The 27,511-nt window shown below is 45.4% G+C and overlaps 1 protein-coding gene across 2 annotated transcripts; it reads left to right on the top strand.

The window, feature by feature from the left end:
- The first annotated feature begins 522 nt into the window (after positions 1 to 522).
- On the top strand, positions 523 to 19,346 carry MINAR1 (membrane integral NOTCH2 associated receptor 1). 2 transcript variants are annotated; one of them, XM_083871225.1, is made up of 4 exons: positions 523 to 550; positions 8,330 to 10,685; positions 12,170 to 12,424; positions 15,969 to 19,346. In XM_083871225.1, exons 2-4 carry the CDS (start codon positions 8,355 to 8,357, stop codon positions 16,164 to 16,166), a joined length of 2,784 nt encoding a protein of 927 aa, XP_083727351.1. In that variant the 5' UTR covers positions 523 to 550; positions 8,330 to 8,354; the 3' UTR covers positions 16,167 to 19,346. The 2 variants fall into 2 exon arrangements, with proteins under 2 accessions (XP_083727351.1, XP_083727350.1); XM_083871224.1 differs by lacking the exon at positions 523 to 550 and having other exon boundaries at positions 8,328 to 10,685.
- Positions 19,347 to 27,511: the final 8,165 nt, after the last annotated feature.

Below are 27,511 nucleotides of genomic sequence, written 5' to 3'. Positions count from 1 at the left end.
CAAGGACACTGCCTCCTTTAATGCTGTTAAGTAGTGACAAGAATAATGTAGTATAAACATGTTTTTCTTCCATTTGCAAGGATGTGAGTTTACCTTCTCCTCTTGTATCAGCTTCTGTGTGTGTTAAACGTCTTTACAGATATTATGTATATGTTGAATCACACACAAATTCTTCAAAGTCTGTGGAAGAACTGGCACATCAGTGGGTTTCAAACAAAAAAACCCTCCTTGCTCTTGTTTCTCCCAGGAAAGATGAGAGCTCTGTTCCCAAGGCTGTCAGAATAAGTAAACCACACAGTTTTAGGCCAGTTTGTCCATACTGGTCTGATGGCCATGGTGTGCTTGTGCATACAACCCTTCAAATTAGTTCATCCAGGAAAGGAAAGCCGACAGTCCACTCCCCAAACAGTGCTTGCTAGAGAAGTCAAGCCTTTGACATCTTACTGCTTTATTTCACCCAGCAACACCTCTATTAAAAACTCTCTGCAGCATTTCTGTGTGGCGTGGCGAGGCAGGCAGCAGCAGGGGAAGAGGCAGAGCTCTGATTGAGGTAAGACCTTGCCTGCCCAGACGGGGAGCAGTGTGCGTGTTGTGGCGCTGCACGTGTGCCACAGCACACCTGGGCTGGGGACGTCCCCACCGTGCAGCCCCTTCCTGCACGGCCAGAGCCCATCCCTGCAAGGACAGCCTGCCTGAGAGGGCTGTGGGCAGCTGTGCACTACAGGAATGTGCACTGGTGGTATTGGTGCACCGGGGGTGAGGGGTATGAGGAGTGGGCACTGGGTGTGCAAGGTGGGCACTGGATGCTGTCACAGAATTGTTTTGGTTGGGAAAGACTTCTAAGATCATCAAGTCCAGCTCTTAACCCACTATAGGTAAGTCCACCTCGAAACCGTGTTCCTAAGTGCCACCTCTACACGTCTTTTAGGTGACTGCCACTTCCCAGGGCAGTCTGTTCCAGCCTTCACCTCTCAGTGAAGAAGCATTTCCTAATATCCAACCTCGACCTCCCCTGGTGGCCTGGAGCCGTTTCCTCTTGCCCTCTCTCTTGTTATCTGAGAGAAGAGACCGACCCCTACCTGTCTACCAGCTCCTTTCGGGGAGTTTTAAAGAGCGATAGTCACCCTCTCTCCTCGCCTTTCCTGCAGGCTGAACAGCCCCGGCTCCATCAGCCGCTCCTTCTCAGGCTGCTGCTCTCCATGTCCCCGACGGGGAAGAGTGGGGCTCCTTTCCCCCTCTGTCCCCCTTTCCCGCCGCCGTTGCCCCAGGCGCTGTCCCCTCCTTTGCGGTGCTGTCCCCTGCCCGGACAGCGGGGCTGGCGGCGCGGGGGGAGCCGAGCGCCGTCCCCCGCCCCGAGGAGCGCCGGCAGTCAGGCTAATAATAAAAACAATAGGGATAATGGTTTAGGGAAGCGGAGTGCCGGCCCTGCGGAGCCGGGGCCGGGGTCGGCGGTGCCGCAGCGCCCGGGTCGGCCGGGGCAGCCCTGCGGGCCGGGGGGCGGTGCGGGGAGGCTCGGCTTGTGCAGCCCACTCCCTCCTTCTCTCCTCCTTCTCTTGCCTCTCTCCTCCCCTCCCTCCCCTCTCTCCCTCCTCCAATGCCAACCTGCTGCCGCCTTTGTCAGCGCAGCCCGGCGCTATGGCATCCTGCTGGGGCTCCAGGCTCGGGCTCTTCCTCCTCCTCCTCCTCCTCCTCCTCCTCCTGGCCGGGAAGCGGCTGCAGCAGCAGCAGCTCCAGCCGTGACGGCCGCGCTGCCCGCGCCAGAGGCAGGCGGAGCCCGCAGGTGAGCCCCAGGTGCGGGAAGGGTGGGCTGGGGGAAAGGGGCGCCCAGGACAAGCCCCCCACGCTCTCCAGCCCCAGGGTTTCTCTGGGCTCCCGGGGGTGCCGGGGAGAGGGGTCAGCACCGGCTCCTCCGGTCAGGCTGGGAGAAGGAGGAGTGAGTGCAGGTAAGAGACCCCTGAGCCCCTGTGGTCCCCGGCGGTGCCCCGGCTCCTGCCTCTTTGTTCAGCTCTCTAGGAAAGGGGGTACTCCAAAATCGTGAAACTCCGTCTGGGACTTTGGCAGCTCCACTTCAGTCCCGCACACCTGGATTTACCCGAGAGGAGCCAGTGGGTGACCCTTGGGCTGAGACCCAGGGACCCCAAACCCCAAAGGGAGTCTGAAGGGACGGAAATCAGGGAAGTGGGACCTCCCAGGGCAAGGGAGCAGTCAGGTCTGGGGCAGCCGTGAGATTGTTATAGGTTTGCTGTGCAACAATCCAGGTTGCCCAGAGATGGGATAAATGGCTCATACCTAATTCGATTAGACTTTTTTGTGTCTGTCTGTCAGTGTTTTTAATGATGTCTCATTATACAAAAAAAATTCTGGTAAAAACGTGGCTTGGATGTGCTCTAATAATGTATTGGGGGACAGTATTTGTGTATGTCTGTGTGGGCCAAGAGTTGGCAAAGAATAATCAAGAATATATGATGCAGTAATAATTCAAGTAATTTATTTCGCAGTTTTAGAATGACTGTTTGCACTTTCACAGATCGTAGAGATACCTCTAACCTGGATTGCATAACTGAACTATGCAAAACAATCAGCCTAATGTTTACTGTGCAAGAAAAATCAATGGCAAACCCTGTCCGACTTGAGGGGTGAGGGTCCACTGCTTTTATCCACAAGTTCCCCGATAATTTATGCGCTCAGATCCTTTAAAAACCGCTGAATTCTGGGATGTTGGGGAAACTGAAGTGTTGTGCAGTCTTTTTACAGCAGAGTCTGCCTCTGTTAAGGAGCCGGGTTTGTAAAGCGCGGTTTTCCAGGGCTCATTCACACAAGATAAGAGCCAGAAAATAGCAACTTCTTGCAGCGCTATTCCCAGCGACCCCCGGTGAACCCCGCAGGAGGCTGGCAGTGGGATGGTGCCTGGGAGGGTGCAGAGTGTGCATCCTCCCCGTGCACGACAGCAGCGAGCCGCCGGCCAGAGCGGGTGCACAGGCACCCTGAGCTCCCGGCATGCGGGTGTTTTACCCCTGAGGCTCTCAAGGAGTGAATAAAAACCACAGCGGCGAGGCAGGCAGCCTGCTCCCTCCTCCTAGCCCTGCCCCAGGGACTGAGCCCAGCCTGCTCCGAGGAGACAGCCCGTGTCAGGCTGGTCAGGAGGACTTTTCCATGAAAGGTGCAGAAGAGCAGTTGCCATTGCAAGGGCAGGGCTCCGAAGTGCATGTTTTAGTTTTCTTTCTAATGAGCAGCAGAAGGCTGGAGGGAGGGAGGAGGAGGAATAAGGTGTGCGGAAACGGGCATTGTTTCCCCGAGTGCCAGCTCCTGTGTCTGTGTGCAGTGGAAGCCAGATGGGGCTCGAGGTCCCTGTTCCTTCATCGGAAATTTCTTAATGTTTTGACAGAGAAATGGATTTATGAGTGTGGGAGAAAACAAAAAAAACTGAATTCCATCTCGATGGGTTACATTTCATGTGAGGCAAGCGTTGCCTGCCTTGTTTTATAGTATCTGGTGTTGGGAAGAGAGGCTGAATGATTTATGAGCTCAAGTTTATAGTAAAACAGCATATCACTGGCTCTGTATGGATGTTCTGCTGTGCTGGAGTAGCTGGCTCTTTCTGAGGGAATTTATGCAAGGATCACTTGCTGTCTGCCGTTGCGGTAGTGGCATTCTAGGGTGGCCCCTTAGTCACCGTGGGGGGAACAAAACAAGGATGCTGTTTCCCTCTTGGCTGGCAAATCAAAGGGAGAGGGGAAACGATCACCCCAGCAGCCACATCTGTGTGTTAGCTGCACCTGCTGTGGATATTGGATATTGGATATTGTGGAGATGGGGAGAACAAATGTCAGTGGCACAAAGAACAGGGAAAGGAAATGAAGGAGGAAATAAGAGGGGAAGGTAACGTGGTCTGTCTGCCAGTGGCCATGATTCAGACCCGTGCAGGGCACCTTGGCACCCTGCAGCTGCTCAGGGAAGTCGAGTGGTAGGACTGTCTCTTGAATCCTGTGCTGGGGTTTATCTGCCCCAATGTGTGCTGCCCTTAGACCATTTGGCAGGGCTGGGTTTGGGCTGAAGGAGTCACGGGAAAGCAGCCAGGGCAAATGGGAAGCAGTACTAATTTCATGAATTCCTGTGGATGGCAAATTTATGGGGTAACCAGGAGATGAGGGGACTTCCCCCACACCATTGCTGATTTGGGAGGTGGTGAGGATGGGAAGTGCATTCTGGCTCTTCTGCTACAAAGCAAGATGCATGAAAGGTTCCCCTGGTCTGGAGAACTACAGGGAAGAGGTTTCATGGAGGTTTGGTTCCTAAAAGCACCAGAAAATAGAACAGTATATTCCCTTTGTGCAGCAGAAAGCTCCACTGGGGATGGAGGTTGCAATGGTAATATTCTTGGACTTCTCCTCCAGAGGCTGAGACAGTGGGTTAGTGGTAAGATGAGAGCTCAGTTCATTGCTCCTGGTGCAGGGCAAGAAGACATCGATTTGTGGTGAATCTGGAGCTCATCTGTGTGCAAGGAGAGCCAGCCCCCATCGACTGGCTGTGCAATATGATGCTCTGCAAGTCCATGCTGGGATATAATTGTGCTATTAGAGCAGCAAATGTCAAATCTCGGGAAGCTGAGTCAAAGCAACCCTTCCAGTGTTAATATAACAAAATCATTAAGGATGAAATGTTAAGTGGCTCCTTTGGTCAGAGATGGTCTTGGTGAAGATAAATAAGCCAGATCCCATCCTTTTGTCTGGGGAGCTCCATGTGTCTGGAGACCAAGGTCTGTTTGAGGCGGGGGTTGGAGGGTGTGTGTGGCTGCTGGCAGTGAGGGTAAGGCACGAGGACCTTGGTGGAATTGAGGCCATGTGAGGAGACCCTGTGCTGCTGCTCTTGCTGTGGGCGCTGCCATTCGCTTTGCTGCTTTTGACTGACTCGTGACCCTGTACCCTCCTTAAAAGGCCTTCCTGTGCTTATTTCAGAGCTCTGCATTTCTGTGCCACGTCTAGCTCTATTCTGGTCCTGCTTTGAGAGATACTGAATGAACGTGGACATAATGGCTGAGATGGTGCATGGCCAAGTGCTTGGCACCCGGGCTGTGGCAGCTCCTGGGGCGGCCTGCCAAGAAGCACCTGTCTTTGTCGCAGGCTGTTAGGAGGCTTGACAAGAGACAGAGGAGCTTAATGTGCCACTAAAAATTTTGGCACCAGGTTTTCCAATCCCTGAACCAGGAAACAAGATTCCAAGACCTTTATATATTATCCTTACGGGGTAGTACATCCTGTTCCTCACAGCCCCAGCCTGTTGATGCTCCACTAGCAGCAATGTTTCTGGTGCTCTGGCACAAGGGACCACCAATTTCCATGCTCAGGCTGAAGCCCAGAGATACCTTTCACACCTAAAATGCTCTCACACCAAAAAGCTGTTTGCGAACAGCCAAGGGGTGAAGAGGAAATTATTCCATCTCCTACTAGCTTTCTTTTCCTCGAGGCCTACATCTGAGTTTGCAACCTGCCTTTTCAATTTCCACTTCCCATAGCTGAGTCTCAGTTGAATGAACTGGCTGAATTCCCACCTGAGCAGGTTCAACTCTCTCCTGGTCACACTTGTCTCAAAGCCTCTGTCACCTCCCTGACCTCTCCCTGCTTTATAGCTGAGTGTCACCTGCCAGGCTTGGGTCTGGGAGCAGAGAGGCAGGACTGAGCTAGCCCAGCCTAGCTGAGCTCTCCTGCTTTGGGTCTGTGCTTCAGTGCCTCTGCCTTATTGCTTGTATACGGATTGGGGTCCCCAAAACAGCACCACAAGGGTCCTTGTTGGTGCTAAGTAGAAGCAACATGAGATGGGGGTTAGGCACCAGGGCTTCCATTCAACTTACTGAACTTGTCATCACTCAGCAGCCTTGCAAATCAGGCTGCACCTGAGTTTGACCATATTTGTAGCATTTAGAAAACAGAGTTGAAGAAAAAACCTCAGATGGTACTAAGAATGGTTTGGTACAAAGCAAAAATTTTCAAGAAGCTGTACCTAGGGTATCCTCACTGAGTTGAGAGAGTAAAGACAGAAAGATGGGGAACAAAAAGGGTCAACACCTTCCAAAAATACATTAGCGCAAACTGGCTACTTGGGTGCTGGGGAGAAGGCAGGCTGCTGGCAGAGCAGAGCAGGGTGTGCATCAGACTGTGAAAATGTACATCCAGGTGAGGGGTTTGCAAGAATCTGTGAATTTACAAATAGGAGGAGATAGTTGCTTTTGCTGGTATTCAGCCTGGAGGTGACAAAAAGACATATTTTCACTCCTGTCCCAAGTGGCAGATTTATAACATGCAGAAAATTGACTTGCAATGCCAGTCCCCTGGCAGCTGGGAATGTCTCTGAGCTCCACATGTGAAGTTTATTCTGTGAGGACTTGGTAGTCTTGGTGGTAACGAGCAGAGTTTGGACCTAGGGTGGGAGCATCATTAGTGGTGACATGTCAGAGAAATATAAAGGTAGGCTGTGAAAGAGGTTATGCCTCCAAGCACACACTGCTGAAGGAAAAAGCAGCACCCTCCTCCAGCCTTTTGCATTACTTCTTAGAGCTGAGCACAGAAGAGTAAAACATATTTTCTTTTTTGTCAGCTGGCAGAACAGTTGTGCTGCTATGCATAATACAGGAGCTTTAAAAGCAAACATGTATGCAGCGGAGGTGTTGGAAAATCCCTGTAGCCATTGCTTTCTGAGAGTCGTGTTTACAATCACACAAATACATTCACGTTGCTGCTGCTCAGCTCCTGATCACACACAGTAGAAGGATGTTATTTAAATAAACAACTGAGTTCATATGGAGACTTATTTTGTATTCTTTTGGGTAACTCTTTGTTATGAAAACTGAAGTACTCTGGCTTTTGATACTGATAGCAATCCCTGATGTGTAATGTCAGGGCAGGAGATGAAGCAGGAGCCCTGGATTCTGGAGTGGTGCTCAGGAGTCCTGAGGTTTTTGACCAGAAGGTGCCTTTTAGGATGAGTAATAGTAAATTGTTGCAATGTTGACTTCAGTGCTTTGCCATTTGGGTGGATATTCTGCACTTGATGGAGGAGAGGCCAGTTCCAGGGGTCATCTAAGGGTGGGAGTGAATGGGAGAAGATAACATACCTTTTTGGGAAACAGAGAGGATTCTTGTCATTCCTATCAGTAAGAATAACAAAGACAGAGTGACCAAACATAGCGATTGGCAGACTGCATCATCCTGTGCTCTGTCTTTCCTAGCAGCCAACAGCAGAGACACTGACACAAGGATATTCACAATAGATGGATGAAAAATCATCAACATCCTTTCCTAATCCATAATAGCTAAATGTTGGTTTCAATTCTGAAGGTGCAGGGGTTTATATTCTCCCCAAGATGTTTGCTAGTGTTAGCTGTGCTTGTTCAAGCTATTCCTGTTATCCACATAAATGTGAAGCTTTTGCTCTTCACCTCTGCCCTGTCATTTCAGGATGGTGAATGGAAATGCACTCCTAGGCTTCACTGGGAGCACATCACTGAAGAGGATGTTCTCTGTCCTTGATATTTCTCTGTCTTCAAATCCATCCTGATTGGCAGCCAGCCCTCTAGCATTTGCTGGATTGGTTTCAAGCTTCAGTAGGAATTTTTTTTAACTCCTTCTGTTCTTTGCTAAGTTTTTGACTTAAGAGCTGAAACAGGGCCCACACAAATTTTCGTGTGGGACCTGGTAACTTTCGCATTCCTGAATCTTATACTTAAGAAAAGGTATTTCTGGAAAAAATATGTCAAAGTATCCAAAGGAGATAATTCAGAGTAGAGGAGAAAATAATGTTTTAAAGTAAGCAAGATGGTAATTATGTTCTCAGAAAACTTCTAAAAACATATCAGAAATTTATTGTCAGAAAATCTTCCTCAGGGCCGTTTGCATTCAGATACAAAAACATGTCATGGTGCAGTAGATCAGCCCTGGTTAGGCTAGGACTGGAATTATTGCAGACAATTTGATGCTCAAACCATGCTTTGAACCTCTCATAAATGGGTAAGAAATTCTGTGACAGTCCCACAGAAAGCAGGCTGGGATTGTCCATCTGCCATTAGTTCAGTCTCTCCAAATCTTCTGCTATTTATTCACTTGGTTGCTTTAGTAGACATTGGCATAAAGGAGCCTTCTCAGATAAACCCCTGTATCCATTTAAGTATTGATTTATTGGATGCCAGGATTGCAGCCTGAAGTTCAGAACATGAGGATGAGTTATAAAAGTGAGCCCTGGATGGCATGGTTAGGGAGTCAGGCCCCATCTCTGGCTGAGTTGCAAGGCCCTGGGTATTATCTGTGGGTGACTTACAATCTTTTTTGTGTTACTGTAGAAGCAGAACGTGGTTTCCAGGCTGAATGGCAAAATACGCTCAAGCCATGGAGTCCAACCAGGAATCCTCACTCTTCCTGGTGAAGATATTGGAGGAGTTGGACACAAAGCAGAATAGTGTTTCTTACCAGGATCTCTGCAAGTCCCTGTGTGCAAGGTTTGATTTATCCCAGTTGGCCAAGCTCAGAAGTGTGCTGTTTTACACTGCTTGCCTGGATCCTAATTTCCCAGCGACTTTGTTCAAAGACAAAATGAGATGCACTGTAAACAATCAGCAATCAAAGAAAATCATGGTTGCAGCAGATATAGTAACAATATTCAACCTCATACAAATGAACGGGGGAGTGGCCAAGGAGAAGCTTCCAGTTGCAAGGCACAAAGTGAAGAAGAAGGAGTCCTTTGAGTCCTGCAGGTCTGACACAGAGATCTGCAACATGGCAGACTGTGTGCCTGACTGTGTGCCCAACTGTGAGCTCAATGACCAGGACTTTAACCGGGGCTTTCCAGTCAGAAGGTCTTTGAAATGCAGAAAGATGGACTGCAAAGACTGCCAGCAGTTTGTCCCCTCATCAGAACCCAACTTCTTGCTTGGTGTTAATAAGGATATGAAGGGCCGGGCTGCCTCTCTGGACAGGCTGCAGGCCCTGGCATCCTACTCCATTGCCACGTCCCCACCATGTGAGATGCAGAGTACTTACTTTCCCATGAACATTGAAAATGAATCTATTTCAGACCAGGATTCCTTGCCTATAAGTGCAGGCATAAAAGAAACTTTCATTTCAAATGATGAGCCGTTCATGATGCAGTCGTGTGTTCAGAAAAGAAATATATTCAAAGAAGATTTTCATAATCTGATTACAATATCTCCCAACTTAATACCATCCAGCAAAACACCAGAAGATGGACACAGAGAGCCTCAGAACAGGAAAGAAAGCTCTAAGCAGACTTTCTTCAACCACAGCTTTGAAATGCCATACAGCAGCCAGTACTTGAATCCAATTTACTCTCCTATACCGGACAAAAGGCGAGTGAAGCATGAAAGTTTAGATGATCTTCAAGCTTCAACGTATTTTGGCCCAACTACTGTTCTTGGACCACAGGAAACCAAAAAGTGGACTGGAAAGCCAACTAAGCAAACTGCCTGGCCAGCTAAAAGCTGGAGTTTAAATACTGAGGAGGTCCCTGACTTTGAACGCTCCTTTTTTAATAGGAAGCAGTCTGAAGAGAAACCACGATACCAGAGTTCGAGCAACCCATCTCCAAACTTTCCTTCAGTTGACAGGCATCAGTCCTACCTAAATGCAAAGGATCAGCAACCAATGATGCAGGCAAACTATGCTGTGAAACCCAATGGACATAAACCCAAGGAAATTCCTTCCATTCTAGATGTGGAGAAACACGAGCCAGTCAAAAAGTTTAAGGATAAAAGCATTAACTGTACTTCTGTCCAGATCTTAAGCATTGACAGGACCATGAGTGTTGGGACACAAACAGAGCAGCAGGCTCTGGACCACAAGAAATGCAAGGATTTGTGTGCAGCAGGCCAGGCCAAGTACAGTGAGAGGCACTCTCTGAAGCAGTCGGATGATGACTCTGAAATTGTGAGTGATGACATCAGTGACATTTTCCGGTTTTTGGATGACATGAGCATCAGCGGGTCCACGGGAGTGATGCAGTCCTCGTGCTACAACAGCACTGGGTCCTTGTCTCAGGTGCATAAATCAGACTGTGACAGCTCACCTGAGCACAACTTGACTAAGATCTCCAATGGGAGTGCCTGTAACAAACTGGATAAAGTGGTCAGGGCGGATGTCAGTAATGCAGATGATGAACTGAAAACCAGTGTCTGCAAACTAGTCTTGAGGATTGGTGAAATAGAGAAGAAACTGGAATCTCTCTCAGGTGTCCGAGAAGAAATCTCCCAAGTCCTGGGAAAATTAAGCAAGCTGGATCAAAAAATCCAGCAGCCAGAGAAGGTCAGTGTACAAATAGATCTCAACTCTTTGACAAGCGATGCCGCGTCAGATGAGAGCAACTCCCCACAGATATTTCAGTGCCACAATACTCCTCATGGAGGCAAACTGGAGAATAATCCAGAATGGTGCTGTTCAGATGCCAGTGGAAGTAATAGCGAGAGCCTTCGAGTAAAAGCCTTAAAAAAAAGTTTGTTTACAAGGCGATCATCAAGATCATTAACAGAAGAAAACAGTGCAACCGAATCCAAAATAGCAAGTATTTCAAACTCTCCCCGAGACTGGAGAGCTATTACTTACACCAACCAAGTTGGCATTACAGAGGAGGAGATGAAAGAGAGAGATGGAGGAGAAAATAAGGAATGGCATAGGAAATCTAAAGAGGTAATTTCAACTTTAACTGACATAACAAATGCTTAAAAATAATGTGGTTATGAATGTCTTCCATAGTCATCACAAGCCTCGGGGTATGACAATGCTTTGCCCTGCCATGTTATGTCTGCCTTTATTGTTATCATAACTGAGCGATTTTGTACCTGTAGGTTCTTGCTTGGCAGCTGCAAAATGGCCAAGCTTCTTCTTAAAAGCTCTTCTTTTTTGCAAAGGGAGGGTGGTAATGTGGGTGACATCTTGGAAAGGTGATGGTATTCTTCATCATCTGTAGCAATACAAGGAGGCCCAGTAATTACCTTGGTGAAAAAAAAAGGGTGTGGGGAAAATTGAAATTCTGTATTGATTGTTTTAGAAGGGATATTTTGAAATTGAATTGTGATGGCTTTTATCAGAGAAGTATGCACATATTTAAAAGCCAACAAAATAGACTCATGGATTCAAATCCCTCAAGGAAAAAAAATCCTTGTATGTGTACCATGGGATGCTCATTGTAGTTATGTTCTCTCCATCTGACTTTCATGGTCATTTTAATGAGTCTTAAGCCTCCTGTTGCAGAACTGCAGCGTAGCTGTGCTCTTGGTTTGGCTGGGCAGAAAAACTCTGCCCATCCTCCCTGCAGGTTCCCTGTGCCCCCTTTACTGCCCCATGGACATCCTGGCTGCCCTTGTGCAGGGCTCTGGGTGCTGCTCTGTTGACACTGTGTGGAGTGGGTGCCTTTTTCTGTTTGGGGAGGAGAGGGAGTCCTGCAGCCCCTTGTCAGTTGTGACCACATGACAGGCAGGCTGTGCCTTTGTACAACAGGGTGGGAGGGTAGAGAAGGGTTGATAAAAGAGAGGAAGAGGTTTGATGGAAACAAGTGTGGTTGGGTGAACAAGAAACCACAAACCATGGGTTATTGCTAGACTGCAGAGGGGGAAGAAGGCCATCCTTAGCCCAAACCTTAGCTTTTCTGTATATTGCTTTGCTTAAGATGACATCCTGATTTTGGGAGTCTCTTCCAGACTCCTTCGATGGCCTGTGACTGACACTGGATGGTACCATGGGTGCTGCAGTGTCAGGATGGGGGTATCCCTCAAGAATACTTCATGTTAGGATTTGATCTGGAAACAGAAACTTGGAATCCTGCCTGTGTCTCTCAGCTTTTGCAGACTAGCTGGGCTTCTCTGGATGTCAGGAACATTTTCAGAATAGTTTTTTGATCTCTAAAACAGCACAAACCCTAAATTTCTTCTGCTGCATGAGCATTGTGTTTGTGTTATAGTGAACATGGAGTTGTGCCTGTAAAATATGTCAATACCTCTTTGGTTTGTTTGTGAGAAGAAGGTGGGCAAATGGATGAAGGCCATCCAAAACCTTTATCCTAGCTGGTCTGGTTTTTATCATATGGTGCTTCTGAAAGGCATATCTCTGTCTTTTGTGTTTAACTCCCTCATAGTCTTGTTTTTTCTCTCAAATTCTTTTAAACCCTATTGCAGGCAGACAGGCAATACGAAATCCCACAGCCACATAGAGTCTCTAAACAGCCAAAAGATGCTTTCTTGATTGAACAAGTCTTTAGTCCTCATCCCTACCCTGCATCACTCAAGTCACACATGAAAAGCAACCCTCTCTACACAGACATGAGGTTGACAGAGCTGGCTGAAGTGAAACGTGCCCAGCCATCATGGACCATAGAGGAATACACCAGGAATTCGGGGGATAAAGGCAAGATTGCAGCCTTGGATTTACAAGTGAGTCTCATTTGTTTAATTTCAATGGCTTGATTGCAAATGGATGTTGCCAGAATATACATCTAAGAAGGGATTTGGATAGCTCAGGAAAGAGCTGTGGATTGTTGAACCTCTAATCTTGCTGATCCCTATCCATCCTGGCCAGGGACAATGAAGAATGTGAATCTTTCATTGCTGAATGGTGATCCTTGACAGGTTGATGGTCCCAGCTTATTCTGCAATGGAGAGATGTCTCCTAAGCCATTGTAGCTTTAGTAGCTCTAAAGAAGAGTTGGGGAATAAGGGAGTGCAGAGGTGAAGTGGTCCTTAACTGCAGCAAGGCAGAGTGGTGCAGCAGCTGGCACTGCTGCCTTTTCCTCTGTCTTTGTTCTCTCTGAATTATTCACACAGAATTGCAGTATTAGGTTTAGGTTTTTTTCCATTTTACTAGGAACACGAGACATCAAATACTTGTAGAAGACGTTCAATACCACAACTGGTTTTGAAACACGTCACTGTTGAGGCTTTGAAGTGGCTGTTGGAAACCAGCCAGGCAACTAATGGTGTGTCTAGTTTGTATTTTGGTTCAGCTCCTAAGTGTGCAGGCTCCTGTGCAACAAGCAGAGGAGACAAATTCGAATTTTGCATTTACATTTTCCCAACGTAAAATCACAAACCTGACATAAAATGAGCACCCACATTGGATACCCTGAGTAGTCTGATAAACACAAAACATCTTTTAGGAAGGAAGATATCTGAGCAGAGGTTTAAAGAGGAAACCTGAAGAATGAAATCCAAAATGGATAAAGACCAAAGAAATGTTGCATTTCTTGGTCTGGAAACCCAAAATGTGTCACACAATGAAATCCCCACTGATGTGCAAATAACTGTGTATCATCTATATGCACCTTGACAGTAGAATGTAGGACCAGTGGGGGGATCTGGTGCTGTTCTCAGCATTTTGGGTTCTGTGGGCAGCAGTCTGTGGGGTGCAGCTGTGCTCAAGGAGGAGCTTGTCTCCACAGCTTGTCTGCCAGGGAAGATGGCCTGGAAGAGTCTGAGACTTTGCTGCTCCATGGCAGCCCTCAATGGCTCAGTGCTGAGGTACCTAAAGCCAGCTCCAAACCCATCAGACTAATCCCTAGGAAAGCATCAGGATGCTGTCCCCCAGAACCCCGAGTTGGCTGTTTGGATTTGAAACCATCACCCAAACAGTGCTGTAGTGAAACCCCCATGAGTGTTTGTGCAGGAATTTGTGCACAACAAAGTCACCTCCTTGCTTGGCTCAGGCAAACTTCCCTGTCCTCACCAGCCCCTGCCCCTTTCTGTGGCTAAAGTGCACTCAGTGAGAAACCAAGCAGCACAGGGACAAGGCTGCATCTTGCCTCGGCTCCTGCTGCTTTTTGGGTCTTAAAAGCTTTAGGGGGCTTACTAAATTCCTAACCCTGGTATTGCAGACTGTATGCTAGAGTAGGAATAGGCTGCAAGAAGCTCCTGTGCAGCAGGCAGCCACAAAGCATCACTTACCTGCTGTGTGAGGCAATAAGGGAGGTGATATTTGGGAGCAAAGCCCCTCTGGGAGAAGTGTTCTCCATCTGCTCCTCGTTGGGCTGTTTTGTTCTCTGTAAGCAGCTCTGCATGACTGTGAGCAAACCAGAGAAATCGGCTTATTGCCATCATTTATCTTTAGGATAAAGGTGATAGAAGTTTACTGGTTTGATTCTCTCCCTCCAAAAAGACTGTCAGAATTGCATCTACCCTGCAAAGCTCATGTCTAGACTTTATAATGGAGCTTACTGACAAACTTAAAAAATAGACACAGACTGATGAGTGGTTTTTTTTTTTTTTCCCCCCAGTGATTAAGTTTATTAGAACTGAAAGTAAATACATTATGCCTTAATGAACATTCCTACGTCTGGCAATGAAATGGGAAAGGAAGCTGATTAACAGTAATGGGCCTTTTCAATAATGCATCTTCCTTCTGAAGTAGTTAAAAGGTCAATGCCAAGGCAGACGAGTCCAAAACTGCAATTCCCTTGAAGCACAGTATGCCTATCTTTGGAGTTTTTCTACCTTTGTTCACTTAAAATTTCTCCTGGAGCCTGACAAGTCAGCTGGGTTTTCCTCCAAAAAAAGAAATTGCAGAACTAGTCAGGCCCAAAGCTTGTCCCAGGTGTGGGCTCTGTGTGAAATTCATTGCTTTGCTCTGTGTATGATGGTCCACTGGGAGGAAACAGTATCAGGCTGTTTTCTGATGCCTTTAGAGATGAGATTGCTGCCTTTTTTCACAAGGCTGAAACAGGTCATTCAAAGCCCTAAAGATAAAATCACAGGTGTGGCTGATGGCCTCTGTTTCAGCATCCTAACACTATCATTGAGTGTCCATTAAATCGTCATAAAACCATTGGTCAATTTTCATTGTTTATTTCTGAGATCTGAAGCTATAAAATCACTTCTTTTAGTAGTTCTTTATATAAAACAAATGCTGCTATCAGCAAAGCAAAGTTTCAGGCAGTAGCTCGTGGCCACAAAATCTGAATTAGTCAATTAAAGGCTTACTCGAATCCTTCAGAAGTCAGCTGGAGTTTCTTTGCAGGGTCCAACAAGCTTTGGATCAGGACTGTTACATGCACAGAAATGGTGTGTGTAAGGGTATTCTCACTGTAATATTTTTATATGGAATCTTTTTCGTTTTTTTCTAAAGAAATAGGCTTTTGGAGCCTTAGATAAAGGATGCAGCTCTGGGCAAATGCTGTCATTTTTCAAAATGTTCTTTTTGCTTTATTCCTTTCTGCTGATAAGTAAGTTCAATATAATGCATAGTGTTTGGGTTTCCCCAGTTTCCCCCTTATTTTTCCTCTAACACACGGGTTAAAGGGGAAAAAACAAGCAAGGTTAAAATGGAAAGCTTTAAGAGCTCATAAATACTCATGAATAAAAAGCTGTAAGACATTAAAAATAAGTTATTCAGATGGAAATACTGATAAAGCTCTGCAGGGGGCCTCTGTCCCCAGGCAGTGCCATTCCAGAGGAGGGGTCTGTAAATTGCCCCTGCAGCAGGACTGGGTGCTGGACGGGCTGGGAAATCAAGCACTGCAAGCAAGTCAGGGTGGCAAAAGTAGGGTTAGCTTTATAAAATGTAGTGCATGAGGAGCATATATTAAGAACCTTTCCCATCAGCTGAGCTTTAATAATTTAAAAATTATTAACAGTAACAGGCCAGCACTTGCTGACACCTCTGCTGTCGAGCAGATTAAAGAGATCTCATTTAAATGCCATCCAAGATGACGAAGTTTCCGGTAAATCAGAGATACGTGAGGGATTTTGGAGCAGAATCTTACTCTTGCAGGAGTCTATTTTTTGCAGTATTTTGTTACCACTTTCATCAGCTTTATGGAATTGGGACCAGGAGATGGAGGGGTGTTGAGAAGTGGCAATAACCCACTTTATCCTGACAACAGATCCAGGTGCAGCTGGGAGGCCTCCAGGCACAACCGCTTTGTTCATTTATTTTATTAACAGCAGACCCCAGACAATTAACAACCGTTTCCTTTTAATTTTTTAGACTCAAGAATCTTTAAACCCAAACAACTTAGAGTACTGGATGGAAGACATTTACACTCCTGGCTATGACTCCTTGTTGAAACGGAAGGAAGCCGAGTTCAGGAGGGCAAAGGTTTGCAAGATTGCCGCCCTGATCACGGCGGCCGCTTGTACGGTTATCCTGGTCATCGTGGTTCCCATTTGCACCATGAAATCCTGAGCCTGGGCACACACCTGGGACCCCCAGCCACGTGTGTCTCGGATAGCCCACGCTGTGTGTCAGATGGCTGCTGGCAAAACTGTAAGGAATGCACTAAGGAACGATGTTCTGAGGATATCCCAGTGGAGGATGCTGTAAATGAAGGCAGAACGCAGGACAGCTAGAAATACATTTTTGGGAAAGTTCTATTTTAAATAACAGACTGTGTGGTGGAGTTAATGGGAGCTCGGTTCGATTTTTATGCATTTTTAAAAGTGCAATATTTTCTTTTACCTAAAGAAATGATATAACGTTTTACAGAATGAGAGACTGATGAGAATCCAGGCAAAAGAGGAGGGTTGTCTGAGCTGTGTTGCATTTAAAGGAGGTGCGGGTACGTGGAGGTAGCACTGTATAGAAGGGAATGTTCTATATGCATTACATCAGGGAGCTAGGGAAGTCTTAACAGCTCTCTACAATGTAGAAAACTCTGAATGTATTGTATTTATTTTATAGTATTTATGTATTTCATGATCATTTGTTCAAAAACAGACTATGTAGCTGTGAACAGTTCATTCCTATGTTCAGATTAAAAAGGGCTCTTTGTATTTGGTCTTGCCCTAAGACCCACTCTATCATCACTGAGTACTTAGTTAAGTGCAATGTGCTGCAGACCAAAAAGATTATGTTTTAAAGCAATCACAAGAGGTTTTAGTTACTTCTGTCAAATAACATTTGCATAGAGCTGGCAAACTTGCCTTGGCAAAAGGGTATTCTTTACCTCTGCAGACAGTGAAATTGTCTCAATTTCACTCCTGCCAGCAAGCAAAGCTGGCAAATCAAAGCAACACTCTGTTAAAGTTCTTGGAAATGTAATCTGAACAGTTACAACTTTTTTTTTTTTTTCCACAGTCTTTGTGCCTTTTTTTAGACTGTAGGTTAAACAGAACTGTTTAATTTTTTTGCTATTTTAAGCCCATAACATAAATCACAGCATAATGGGTACTAATGGAGCTCCTTTTCCCACAAGCTTTCTATACAGCTCCCAGTGCTCCTCAGGCAGCAGGGCTGGTGGTTACTGAGCACTTATATTAAGGGCACAATTTCTCAGCACTGGTAGAAACTTGCTGCTGACACAATGCATTCAGCACAGGGAGATCTTTTGCTTCCCTCTTGCTAATGTACTTAAGGATGATGGTTGAATCTACAGGGCAGCAAGCAGTCTATATCCCATGGGAAATGTCCATTTGATGCTTTATCCCAAATGCAAATAGCAGGTTCGATGGAATTCTCAAGCCAGGGCAGAAATTGCCTGTCATGGTTAGTGAAAGCAAAAACCCAGACAGTATTACTCTTCTGTCAAGTATAGAAAAAAAGAAAAAAAAAAAGTATTTTCAGGAAATAATGTGATCTTGCTGGTCCTCCAAGGGAAAGGAGATTCTTTTAGTGAATGCTCTTTATGTAGGGTAATTTGGTTTCTTCAGAAGCAGCCTCCCTACACCATGACACAGCAGCTAAGAAAGCACTGGATGCTCCTTCCTCTGGCTCTCTGGGATGTGCTGCACTCACTGTTTGTTTCTGACTGGTTTAAAAAAAGTATTGAGGGAAGGGTGTGTGGGAGGTGAAGGCTTTGTTGTGACTTTAGATGTGTGTCAGTTCTTTCCTGCAGCTGGAGAGCTGTTTGTGTGCTGCTCACGTGCTGTGCTTTATTTAGGGATAGGTGATTCCTGAGACTGTTGATCTATCAGAAAAATAAGTGTAAGCACAGGGTTGGATGTCTCATTAGCAAATAGAGAACAAGAATAGGCCCACAGACAGAATCTGTGCCTGCCTGGCCTGAATCCTGACCCAAATTCTGTGGCTTTGGCCCATTCTTAATACTTAGATTATTTCTCTTTCCTCCCAGATGCTGCAGGATGGAGTCACAGCAGGGAGGGAGCAATTCACACTGTCTATTTTAGGCTGCCTTTGGTTATGGTGTGATTCAGAGCACCTGAGTGCAGGAGCTCAGGATCTGTACGTAGTAAATATAGGCAGGTAGAGAAACCTCTGGGGACGAGTCAGAGCTGCCAGCAAGATATCTAATATTAGACATGTGAAAAACACTCTGGAGGACACTGCTCTGCAGTTTACCTCATGCACAATTTAGTTTGATTGTATATGTAAAAAAACCTATTCCTGGTTTCAGGTAATGTCAGAAAGCCCTGACACCCCTCCTTGGCTGTTGGAGGGAGCAGTGTGGCTCTGTGGGGGCACAGTGTCAATCCCCCATCTGCCCACACCAGCAGTGACAGGACCCTTGGAGGGGCAGGATGAGTGGGGACAGACCCTCTACATTCTCCAAGCCCTCTTGCACTACCATGAATGGTCTGACCCTGCTGCCCCCAGCCCCAAAACAGCAGCACTTTCACCAGGACACCTCAGTAATCTGACTTTAGAAAATATCAACCTAAGGGGAGGTAGGAGATGGGTGTGGGAGGTGTTCCTGGTCACAGGGTTTGTCTGTGCAACTCATCCAGCTGGCACCAGATGAGTCTTTGCATTAGAGAGTCCAAAATCCTGGGAAGGCTTTGCAGGTTATGGAGCTGTGGGTGATGTGAAGCTGGCCCAGCCCAAGCATTCAGCATCCCAAACATCCATGCTGCTTGATAATTTATTGAGGTGCTTTTGCCCATCCATACTTTGCACAAGCAGCCAGTGGCACCCACTCCATTGGTCAGTGGTCTCACACACCAGGCTGTGGTTTGTCATGGATTCCCTCCTGGGGCTCAATTCAGCTCCTGCTGTCCCTGGAAGCATTTCCATGGTGCCAGGAGCCTGAGGGGAGTGCAGAGCTTGACTCCCTGCTCCACAAACATCTCTGTGAGCAGCTACCTTGCCACCTCCTCCACTCCCTGGCTGCCTCTGGCAGCTCCTTGGTACCACTGGGATGTGCATCCCAAGCCATTCCCAGTGGGATTTGCATCTGGCATGGAGCCCTTGTTAAAACAGGCAAGGAGATGGAGCCATGGGATGCTGCTGCTGGAGGAGAGCAGCCAGGGAGGGAGGAAGCCTGCACAGAGTGTACAAACTAGGTGAAATCCTGACATATTAACCTGCAAGAATATTGTGATCCACCTTGTGAACCAGTTACCAACTAGAATACACTGTATACTATATGATAGACTTTTGTACAAAAAAAAAAAAAAAAAAGAAACTAAAGCTATAGGTACATTGTAATCCTTGGTGTGATTGAAAAAGTGTCCTAGATTGTATTACTTAATTAAAATTATGATGAGCATATTGAACTGTTTTTCGTATTTATGCCTTATAAACTTGATATATTACACATGATAAAATGAAACTGCAAGAAATGTAAGAAAAGATACTCTATTTTGGGGGCAAATTCCATTTTGCTTTTCCTAAAAAAAAAAAGAGTGCTGCTTTAAATGAGCTTAATAAATCATGTGTGCAGAAGAGCAAGAGTAGGATATGTCCCCAAATGACTTTTTAGGAATTTTTTTTTTTTAAATGAGGTTTTGGTTAATGTACTATGTAATAATTTTATTTTATAATGTTACTGTACAATGTTGCCTTTTGGTTCATTTAAATATAACACCAAATAAACTTGAAAATTACAGTGTCCTAAGTTTTAATGAAACAGTTATAATAATTTATTACTCCATTGCTTTTCCTGTTGTTTTTTTCCCCAGGGACATCAAGATAGCCATGGGATGTGAGTGTCTCAGTGTTAGATAACTAAGCAGCCTATCTAGTTCTTGGCAGGATTGCTAATGGATTTCTAACTTGTGAAATAATAAGATGGCAGAAGATAATGAAAAATGAGTTTGTTTGGTTTATTTTAAAAGCTCCTTTGCATCACATTGTTTGGGCTTCTGGAAGATTAGCTCTTGACACTAATCATATTTCATTTTATAGGTTATTTCATGACTGAGTTTTGCCATATCAACTGTTTTAACAAGGTCATTACTAATATTTTAGTACCTGTTTAATGTATATGTTTATGCAACCACTGGCCCTTTTATGTCAGTGCTATAGATAAGTGTTTGTAATCACCTGTGAACAGGCAGTCAGTTTGCTTAGGGTCTCTCTATGAATTTAATTTGCTGCTTGTGAGTTGTTAATTGCAAAATCAGGTTGTCTTAAAATTCCAAGTGTTGAAACACAGGTAGGCTGAGCCTACCACTGTCAGAGGTTACAGAGGGCAGCTGTGGAAGAGGACACATAAACAATGATCGATCACACGAAAACACAGTAATGTGAGATCCTGGTTTTCTCCTCTCTGCTGCACAAACACTTTCAATGCATTGCTTTAGTAGTTCTGGTCAGGATGGGGAATGCTGAGTGCTCTCTGCAGAGCCAGACCACCAGCTCCAACCTTGGGTGCTCACACGTGGTGAGTCAGGCTGCAAACCACCACAGGTCCCCCTGAGGGATTGTCAGTCACAATTTGGTGTTGGCTTCACTTTGGAGATAGTCTTGCATTAATTTGCGCCAATGGTTTATCATGGGTTTGCATCAATTTCAGGTTTTTCTCTTGTACCCACCAAGTCCAGAAGCTTACAAGTAGGAGTGCCCTTTCGATTTTTACATTGCAGAATGAATCCAGGAGCAGGAACATTCATAAAAATGCTAAGTGGGACCAGGCTCAAGCCAAAAACTCCTGGCACAGCATTCCTCAGCCATGAAGCTGCGTATATTGGATATATAGATCTCATCTGGGTCATCACAGTGCTGGAAGATGGAGCAGCTGCCAGGTTTCTGTCTGCTGGATGGAGTCACTGAGTCTCAAGGTAGAAGAAAACTCCTACACACAATGTTGTATTGGCAACCAAGACCCAGCCCCGTGAGCTTGGTGCTGTGTCACAGCAGTTGAATGTCCTGGTTGAATAAATGCTTGATTTCAGATTGAGCTCTGGTGAATGGCTCTGCCCGTTGCGCAAACAAGGGACAAGCAGAATATTGGATCTCAGGGCCATATACTTCCTTTTGGAGAGCTCCTGTGTCTCCAGCCAATTGCATCTGCAAACAGAAGAAGGAAAAGTAGGTGGTGCCCTGACCATAGCAGGGTGCTCCTGTTGAGAGGAAAGGTCAGTTTTAGTGTGCAATTTGGAAAAAATCAAGCACCTAGGGAAGTAATTGTGGAGATGAAGTAATTTTTTCAATTTTATTTTTTCCTTACTATCTTTTCAGGAAAGAACACTATCTTGTAAAGTGCTGCTCTGCTAGTGGTTCTCCAGCAAACTTGGCTACTTTGGACAACTTCTGAGATACTGGATCACTTGATATCTTGCAGGCTGTTACCCAAAATCTACAATGTTCACTTAGATACTGGAACAAAATCTTCAAACAAGGAAGAAGTGAGCAGTCAGCAGCCAAACTCCTCCCATGAGTAAGTTTCCTATGATTTTATTGACGTTCTTCAAAACGGTACAAACTATGTGCAGGAAGTGCATCAAGCCCTTCCAGAAACACCGGTACATCCATACCTTCCGAACAGCAACAGACTGAGATATTCAAGGGAGACCAGATTGTGGTCTTGGATGAGCCCAGCACAAGAAAGCAGCTGTGCTTGGACTGTGCATGGCACCACAAGGCACTGCTGGTCCTGGTGGGGCAGCAGGGGATGGTGGGGAGATGAGCAAAGCGCTTTCTGGACGTGGGAAGTTTTCTACAAGGCATAACACAGTACAGGGTTGAGGAGATGGTCAGTGTCTGGAGACATGGTTGCTGCTGAGGCTGGAGATTTTTAGAAATTAAAGAGCATTGTGGCAGCAATTACCCATCCCTAGTCCTGCTCCTCCCTGCCCTCCCACACCCTGGACCTATGGATCTTGGGATATTCCTCTGAGGCACTAAGCAGATCTCAAGACACACAGTGAAGGCTCAGATCTTGCCTTTTCTCAAAGTTAACCAGATTTCCTCAGTAAAAAGAGGGAATTTTCTGCCAGGCATTGATGCTTTGGCCTCAGCTAAAGAAAAAATCCTGAGGTCTGTGATCACCTTGTCCCACTAGAGAGGCTGACAGCACTAAGGGAATGTGACCTGGTCCCTCTTCTCATCACCCCCAAAACATCATGAGACAGCCCTGGAAATGGCAGGGCTACAAAACAAATCCCATTTGCTTTCACACTGGGCTTTGTGGAAGCCACATTTTTCTGCCAGTCTCTGCAGCCAGAGGGCTCAAAACTGATTTCATTTATTAAGGATGGAAATATATGGGTGAACTCTTTGGGTAGGAACACTCAGCTCTGATAGCTGGTTCTTTAAGAGAAATGGAAAATCCTGCTATTCACAGCAGAACTGCTCTGTTTTCCCTGCTCATTTTGAGCCTGTATGCAGTGTGCTGTCTGTCTGTTCCCCAGCACGTGGTGGGGCTCCAGCCTGTGTCCACAACAGCAGGTGTCTGCCTGGAAGAAGAAGAAAAGAAGGAATTATGTCCAGTAAAAAGAAGGACTAGAGAAATGCTAATGATTTTGTCTGTCCCTGGAAATTATGTGGAATCTGCTTCTTTTTGAAAAGCTTTGCTGTAAACTCTGCTTTAGTGGTAGACATATCTCTGCATTGAAATATTCTCCTGATCTGCTGTCCTGCCAGGCTGCCACCCTTCCAACAATAACAGAGATTCGTGTTGTGCAGCGTGTTTTTCCTCATGTAATGTTGGGGGTGAGATGAGAGAACCAAGGAAGCTGAGTCATTTATCTTCTTTGCTTGTCTTGGTAATGAAATATTGCTGTTGAACTTTACCCTGCTTTTCCTGTTACTATTTTTTTTTTTGCAATGGTTACCATTTAAGAGGTTCACAAAATTGCATTAGTAAAATTTATGACTGTGTAGCAAATATGTGCATATGCATTAATTCTGTTCAAGGCCAATACTTTGTAGCTGCAAAATTAATGTTATGGTGCAGTTTCTAAGTAGGGCTAATGGCTGTTCAATAAAGCAGGGTTCATGTTTTGCTCACCTTACAACTCTTAATTCCTTGAAACAGCCCTGCCTTGAAGAGTTTGCCAGGTAAAAGTTAAAACACGGTACATGCGCAACACACAAATATGTATTTTTTTGTACATTTTTGTTTATGCAATTAAGCCTTGAAAATTTTGGCCTAGTGAGTTGGTTTGGTTGGGTTTCTGCTGCTTTGCATGGCTTTTAGTTCCAGGTTTCAGAAGCAGATATCTATGAATGCAGTGCATTAAAAATGGGCCTATTAACCATGATTCTGCTCTGGAGAGGCTGAACTGGATGTTCGTGTTACCCTGAGGGTTACACCTCGTGCTCTTTTGGAGTCAGTGAACAATAACTATTCAGTAAATTATAAATTAATGGACATTCCTTACATTTAAACTTTCATTTTCTTGCTATGTAAAAAAGTCACTTTCTGCTAGAAGGATGAATTAGTGTTTGCAGCCTTTTTACCAGTTTAAAGATTGTTACTAATCTGGTATTCAAGGTTGGAGACATAATATAAGACAAATGACCAATGACAAGGGCTTGCTCATGTGATAGTTCAAGAAAAGAGGTTGGAGAAATATTTTCAGGATGCTGAGGCAGGAATTTAGATGGTACAAGACAGCACTTGTTTACTTCTTCAAAGCTTTGTCTGACAGCCAGAAGAAAGCTCAGTGCTCTGATGTTTGGGATGTGGTATGTGCAAGATCACTGCTTTTAGAGGTAAAAAGCTGATCCCTTGGGACTCAAAAGTGTGAAGTGTTGAGATGCACTGGAGCTCTAGGTCAGGGAAATGTCTGGGTATGTCCAAGTCACACTGGGCATGAGCCCACTGGTCCCAAAAGTGGCTCCAGCCACAACAGACCCTGGGCTCATGTCCGAAGATCACTTGGCAAAGTGATCAGTGGCAACAACCTGCAAAGGTCTGATAGAGGACAAAGCTATACATTTACATTATTGTAGCCTCTAGGAACAAGAGTCATTAGAGGGGGTGGGGGACAGTGACACTTTTCTTTCCCTGCCAATGTAAGAGCCAAATGTAAGGCATCTGTGGGATGGAAAAAGCAGTGCTGTGGGAAAGATAATTTCATGTGAAAGCTCTCAAGGCAGTACCGTATGTCTTCCATGTTTTGGGACTAGTTGCTTGATCTCTGTGGGCTTTAGTTTTGTGCCAGTTACTCACTGTGTCTCTCTTCAGGCATTTGCTTGGAACAGAGCTTGTCCCTTGCTGTGGGGTTGTGAGATGCCCAGGAAAAGAGGGGCCAAACAGGGGGTGAGAAATCTTACAAGCACCACCTTGATGCTTATGATGGCATTGCCAGTATCATAAATAGATACAGCCAGATCAGTCATCAGATTTGTTACTCTGGTGGTAATCAGCGATATGACACCAGGGAAGTGCTTGGCTCAGTTTGTCAAAGTGTTTTGGTATTGTGAGAATGATGAATGCCACTGGGAAAGCTTTTTGGAGAAGATAACATGAGAGAGAAAAGCAGGGGAAGCATGATGCCCTGCTGGGAGCATGGGGAGCGTGGAGAGAGTGGGATTAGTGCTGCAGAAGACAGGCAGACAGCGAGCATCTGCTCTGGGCCACCAGGATCAGAGCACAGCAGGACTGAGAAATTCTTGGACCAGTTATCAAGGAATTGGGAAACTCCAGGATACTGTACTCATGGGGGATTTTTACTACCCAGACATCTGCTGGGTAAGAAATGCAGCTAATCACAGTGATAATGTACAAGCCTAATTCACTATAAATTCTCTCCCATATGTTTAGAATTGTATTTACAGTAGGAAGTGAGGGATAGTTATTCATGAATCAAGGTGAAGTGAATTGCTGGTGCAGAGTCAGCCATGTATTGTGGAAAATAATGTGTGACAGACTTGAACAGAATCCTTCTGAAAGGATGGCTGTATTTCAGGTGTTTTAAGTAAAAAAAAAAAAAAAAAAAAAAAAAAAAAAAAAAAAAAAAAAAAAAAAGAAGTTCCTGTAATTACTGATTACTTTTAAATGTGCCAATTGAACTACTCATTTCTGCATAACCTTTGCTGACCTTGAAGCACAAGTTCACAAATGGAGTTGATGAAGAATTATCCTCCAGATGAAATACACCTACTCAGATCCAATTCTGCTGATGAGGAGGTGGAAAAGGGTTAAGAAAAAAATAAGAAAGGAACCACGATATTGGCTGCTTAGCTCACCGGTAGCACATGAAAGGATGCTGTTTTATTGATATACTTCTATGGCCTTTCTCCTGTTGCAGGCAATAATTTTGCCCTCTAACTCACCATGGACCCAGAAGAGCAATGTGAGCTCAAATATATCTAATATCGAGGGGGGAAGGAGGTGGCTCAGCTGCCGGAGTTCAGGGCTGAGCACAGTTAGTTACCGATGAATTACGGTGCTTTTTCCTGCCGCTCAGCAATCCCTGCTCCCGGCTGTTCTTGCCCCCGCGCTGCCTCCTCGGAGCCGTGGGTTTATTTTGGTAAGGATGTGTAAGCCCAGCTCTGGCTTCGGCCACTCAGAGCCCGGGGATTTGCATAATGGCATTACTGCTTATTCCTCAATTACAGGCCATGAATATGCAAAGCTGTTGATGCTGGTTACTGTAATCCGCCTGCCCTGGCAGGTCCCCAGCTGGGGAAGTTTTTGAGCCATTTATTGGCAATGAGGGTTTTCCTCATGGGTTTCTTATTTCCAGCTGTGGCTAAAGGGGAAAACTCCTCAATCAGCTACCTGAAATAGAGGAGAACAAAATTCAGAAAATGGAAAGAACATTTTTTTAGAGCTTGAATGCTTTTCCCCCTGTCATTTTCCTCGCAGGAGCTCATGTTCATGCTGGTGAGATGGGATGGGTCATCTTGCTCTGTCCTACACACTGCAGCAGGGTTTGTCCTTGCAGCAACTGTTCCTCTCTTCCCTGGCTGCTGCCCACCTGAAATTTGGGTTCAAGGCAAAAGAGCTGAGAGAACGAGCAGTGGTTTTGAAGGTTGTCTGTCCACTTGCTGCCCTTGGTGGCCTCTTGGCTCTGGAGGGGCTGTGACAGTGTAAAGCAAGAGAGTTCAGCAGAGGACTTGCAGGCTTAGGTGGAGAGATGGGAAATCTCAACTCACAGCACTTGAGCTCCAGTCCCAGCTTAGACAAAGAAAGTTTGGTGAATTGCAATGTTTTGCCATCTTCTGAGCTGTGTATGGATGTCTAGAGCTGGAGCTCTTTTTGTCAAAGCATGACTTAAGTAACCTTTCTCCCAATACTTTTCTAGCAGTATTTTCAGTAGTACTTATTTTTGCCCCTGCATCTTTTCAAATAATGTGAGAGTTTTTTAAAATTTTACTTTCAAATAAGAGAGAGTCCAAAGTGCCTTGTTTTTTGGAATAAATAGATTATAACAGGAAAACCAATGTTTTTTCTATGGCAAGGGTAAGATCCTGGAATCATTGAAGTCCTACTTCCCAGGTTTTCTGAAGAAGCAGCATCTCACCCACCAGGCCCTGCAGTTTAACCTCACTCAGTGCTGTGGGGGTCAGCACTCTATGAGCAGAGACTGTCTGCTCAGATCCAGCTGCCGGGCATCATCCTTTTCTTACAGCTTCATCCCCCTCTGCTTAACACCTTGTTGCTCCCAGGGCACCCACCATGGCTCATGTTCATCTTCCCTCAGCCATGGACCTGCCAGCTCCATCTGCAGAGGCAGCATTTGTTCAGAGAATCAGCTATTTTTCATCTGATTTGATGACTGTGCTGTGAGAACGCCACAGTCACACAACTCAAAACGTCCCAGGATTTGGGGTATGTAGACAGACTTGAGAGAAACACTTCTGCCTGTGCATGGGGAACATGTCCCATGCCATTATGTGTTAATGGATATGGTTTATTTCAGAAAAAAACCCCACAACCAAAAACTCGAAGAACAAAATCCAGGCAAATGTAGAACAAATGATTTATGGGAAACAAGACTGTTTGGAATATAATTACAGACAAGCAGCATATTTGTTGCTGATGGTGCTGTGTTCCCTGGGAGAATAAAGCCATTTTGTAACTATTTGTCTGTGTCTTGAGCTTGCCCACATTTTGTCTCAAAGTTTTTCATTCCTAATAATTTCATAATTTAATTTCCTATTCTAATCTCTTTCTCAGATCAACAAAAATGGTTTGACACTCATTTGTAATGGGCTTCATTGTAAAGTATTATTTCATTCTATTCCCAAGCCAGTTCCTTCAGTTCTCAGGAGTTCCCCAGTAGTGCTTTATCAGCCAGATGTGGGAGAAGATATCTGAAAATAAAGATGTATGTTGTACCAGGGCCTGCTACTGAAAATGTCCTGAGCATTTCTGAGCTCTGCTTTGATGCCATACTTAGCAAAAGCTTGTCATGCTCCTTTCCTGCAAGATTAGTATGATCTGAAACACTTGGAAA

The sequence above is a fragment of the Zosterops lateralis genome (assembly GCF_965231275.1).
Source record: "Zosterops lateralis genome assembly, chromosome: 13".
In the NCBI taxonomy this organism is placed as follows: Eukaryota; Metazoa; Chordata; class Aves; order Passeriformes; family Zosteropidae; genus Zosterops; species Zosterops lateralis.
This window is presented reverse-complemented; position numbering and strand designations above follow the sequence as displayed.

What these genes read in the sequence shown, in the direction of transcription:
- MINAR1 (XM_083871225.1), top strand. Translation starts at nt 8,355, where the DNA reads ATGGCAAAATACGCTCAAGCCATGGAGTCCAACCAGGAATCCTCACTC. An exon ending in GGCATAGGAAATCTAAAGAG is followed by an intron (nt 10,686 to 12,169) that starts GTAATTTCAACT and finishes ACCCTATTGCAG; the next exon opens with GCAGACAGGCAATACGAAAT. An exon ending in TTGCAGCCTTGGATTTACAA is followed by an intron (nt 12,425 to 15,968) that starts GTGAGTCTCATT and finishes TTAATTTTTTAG; the next exon opens with ACTCAAGAATCTTTAAACCC.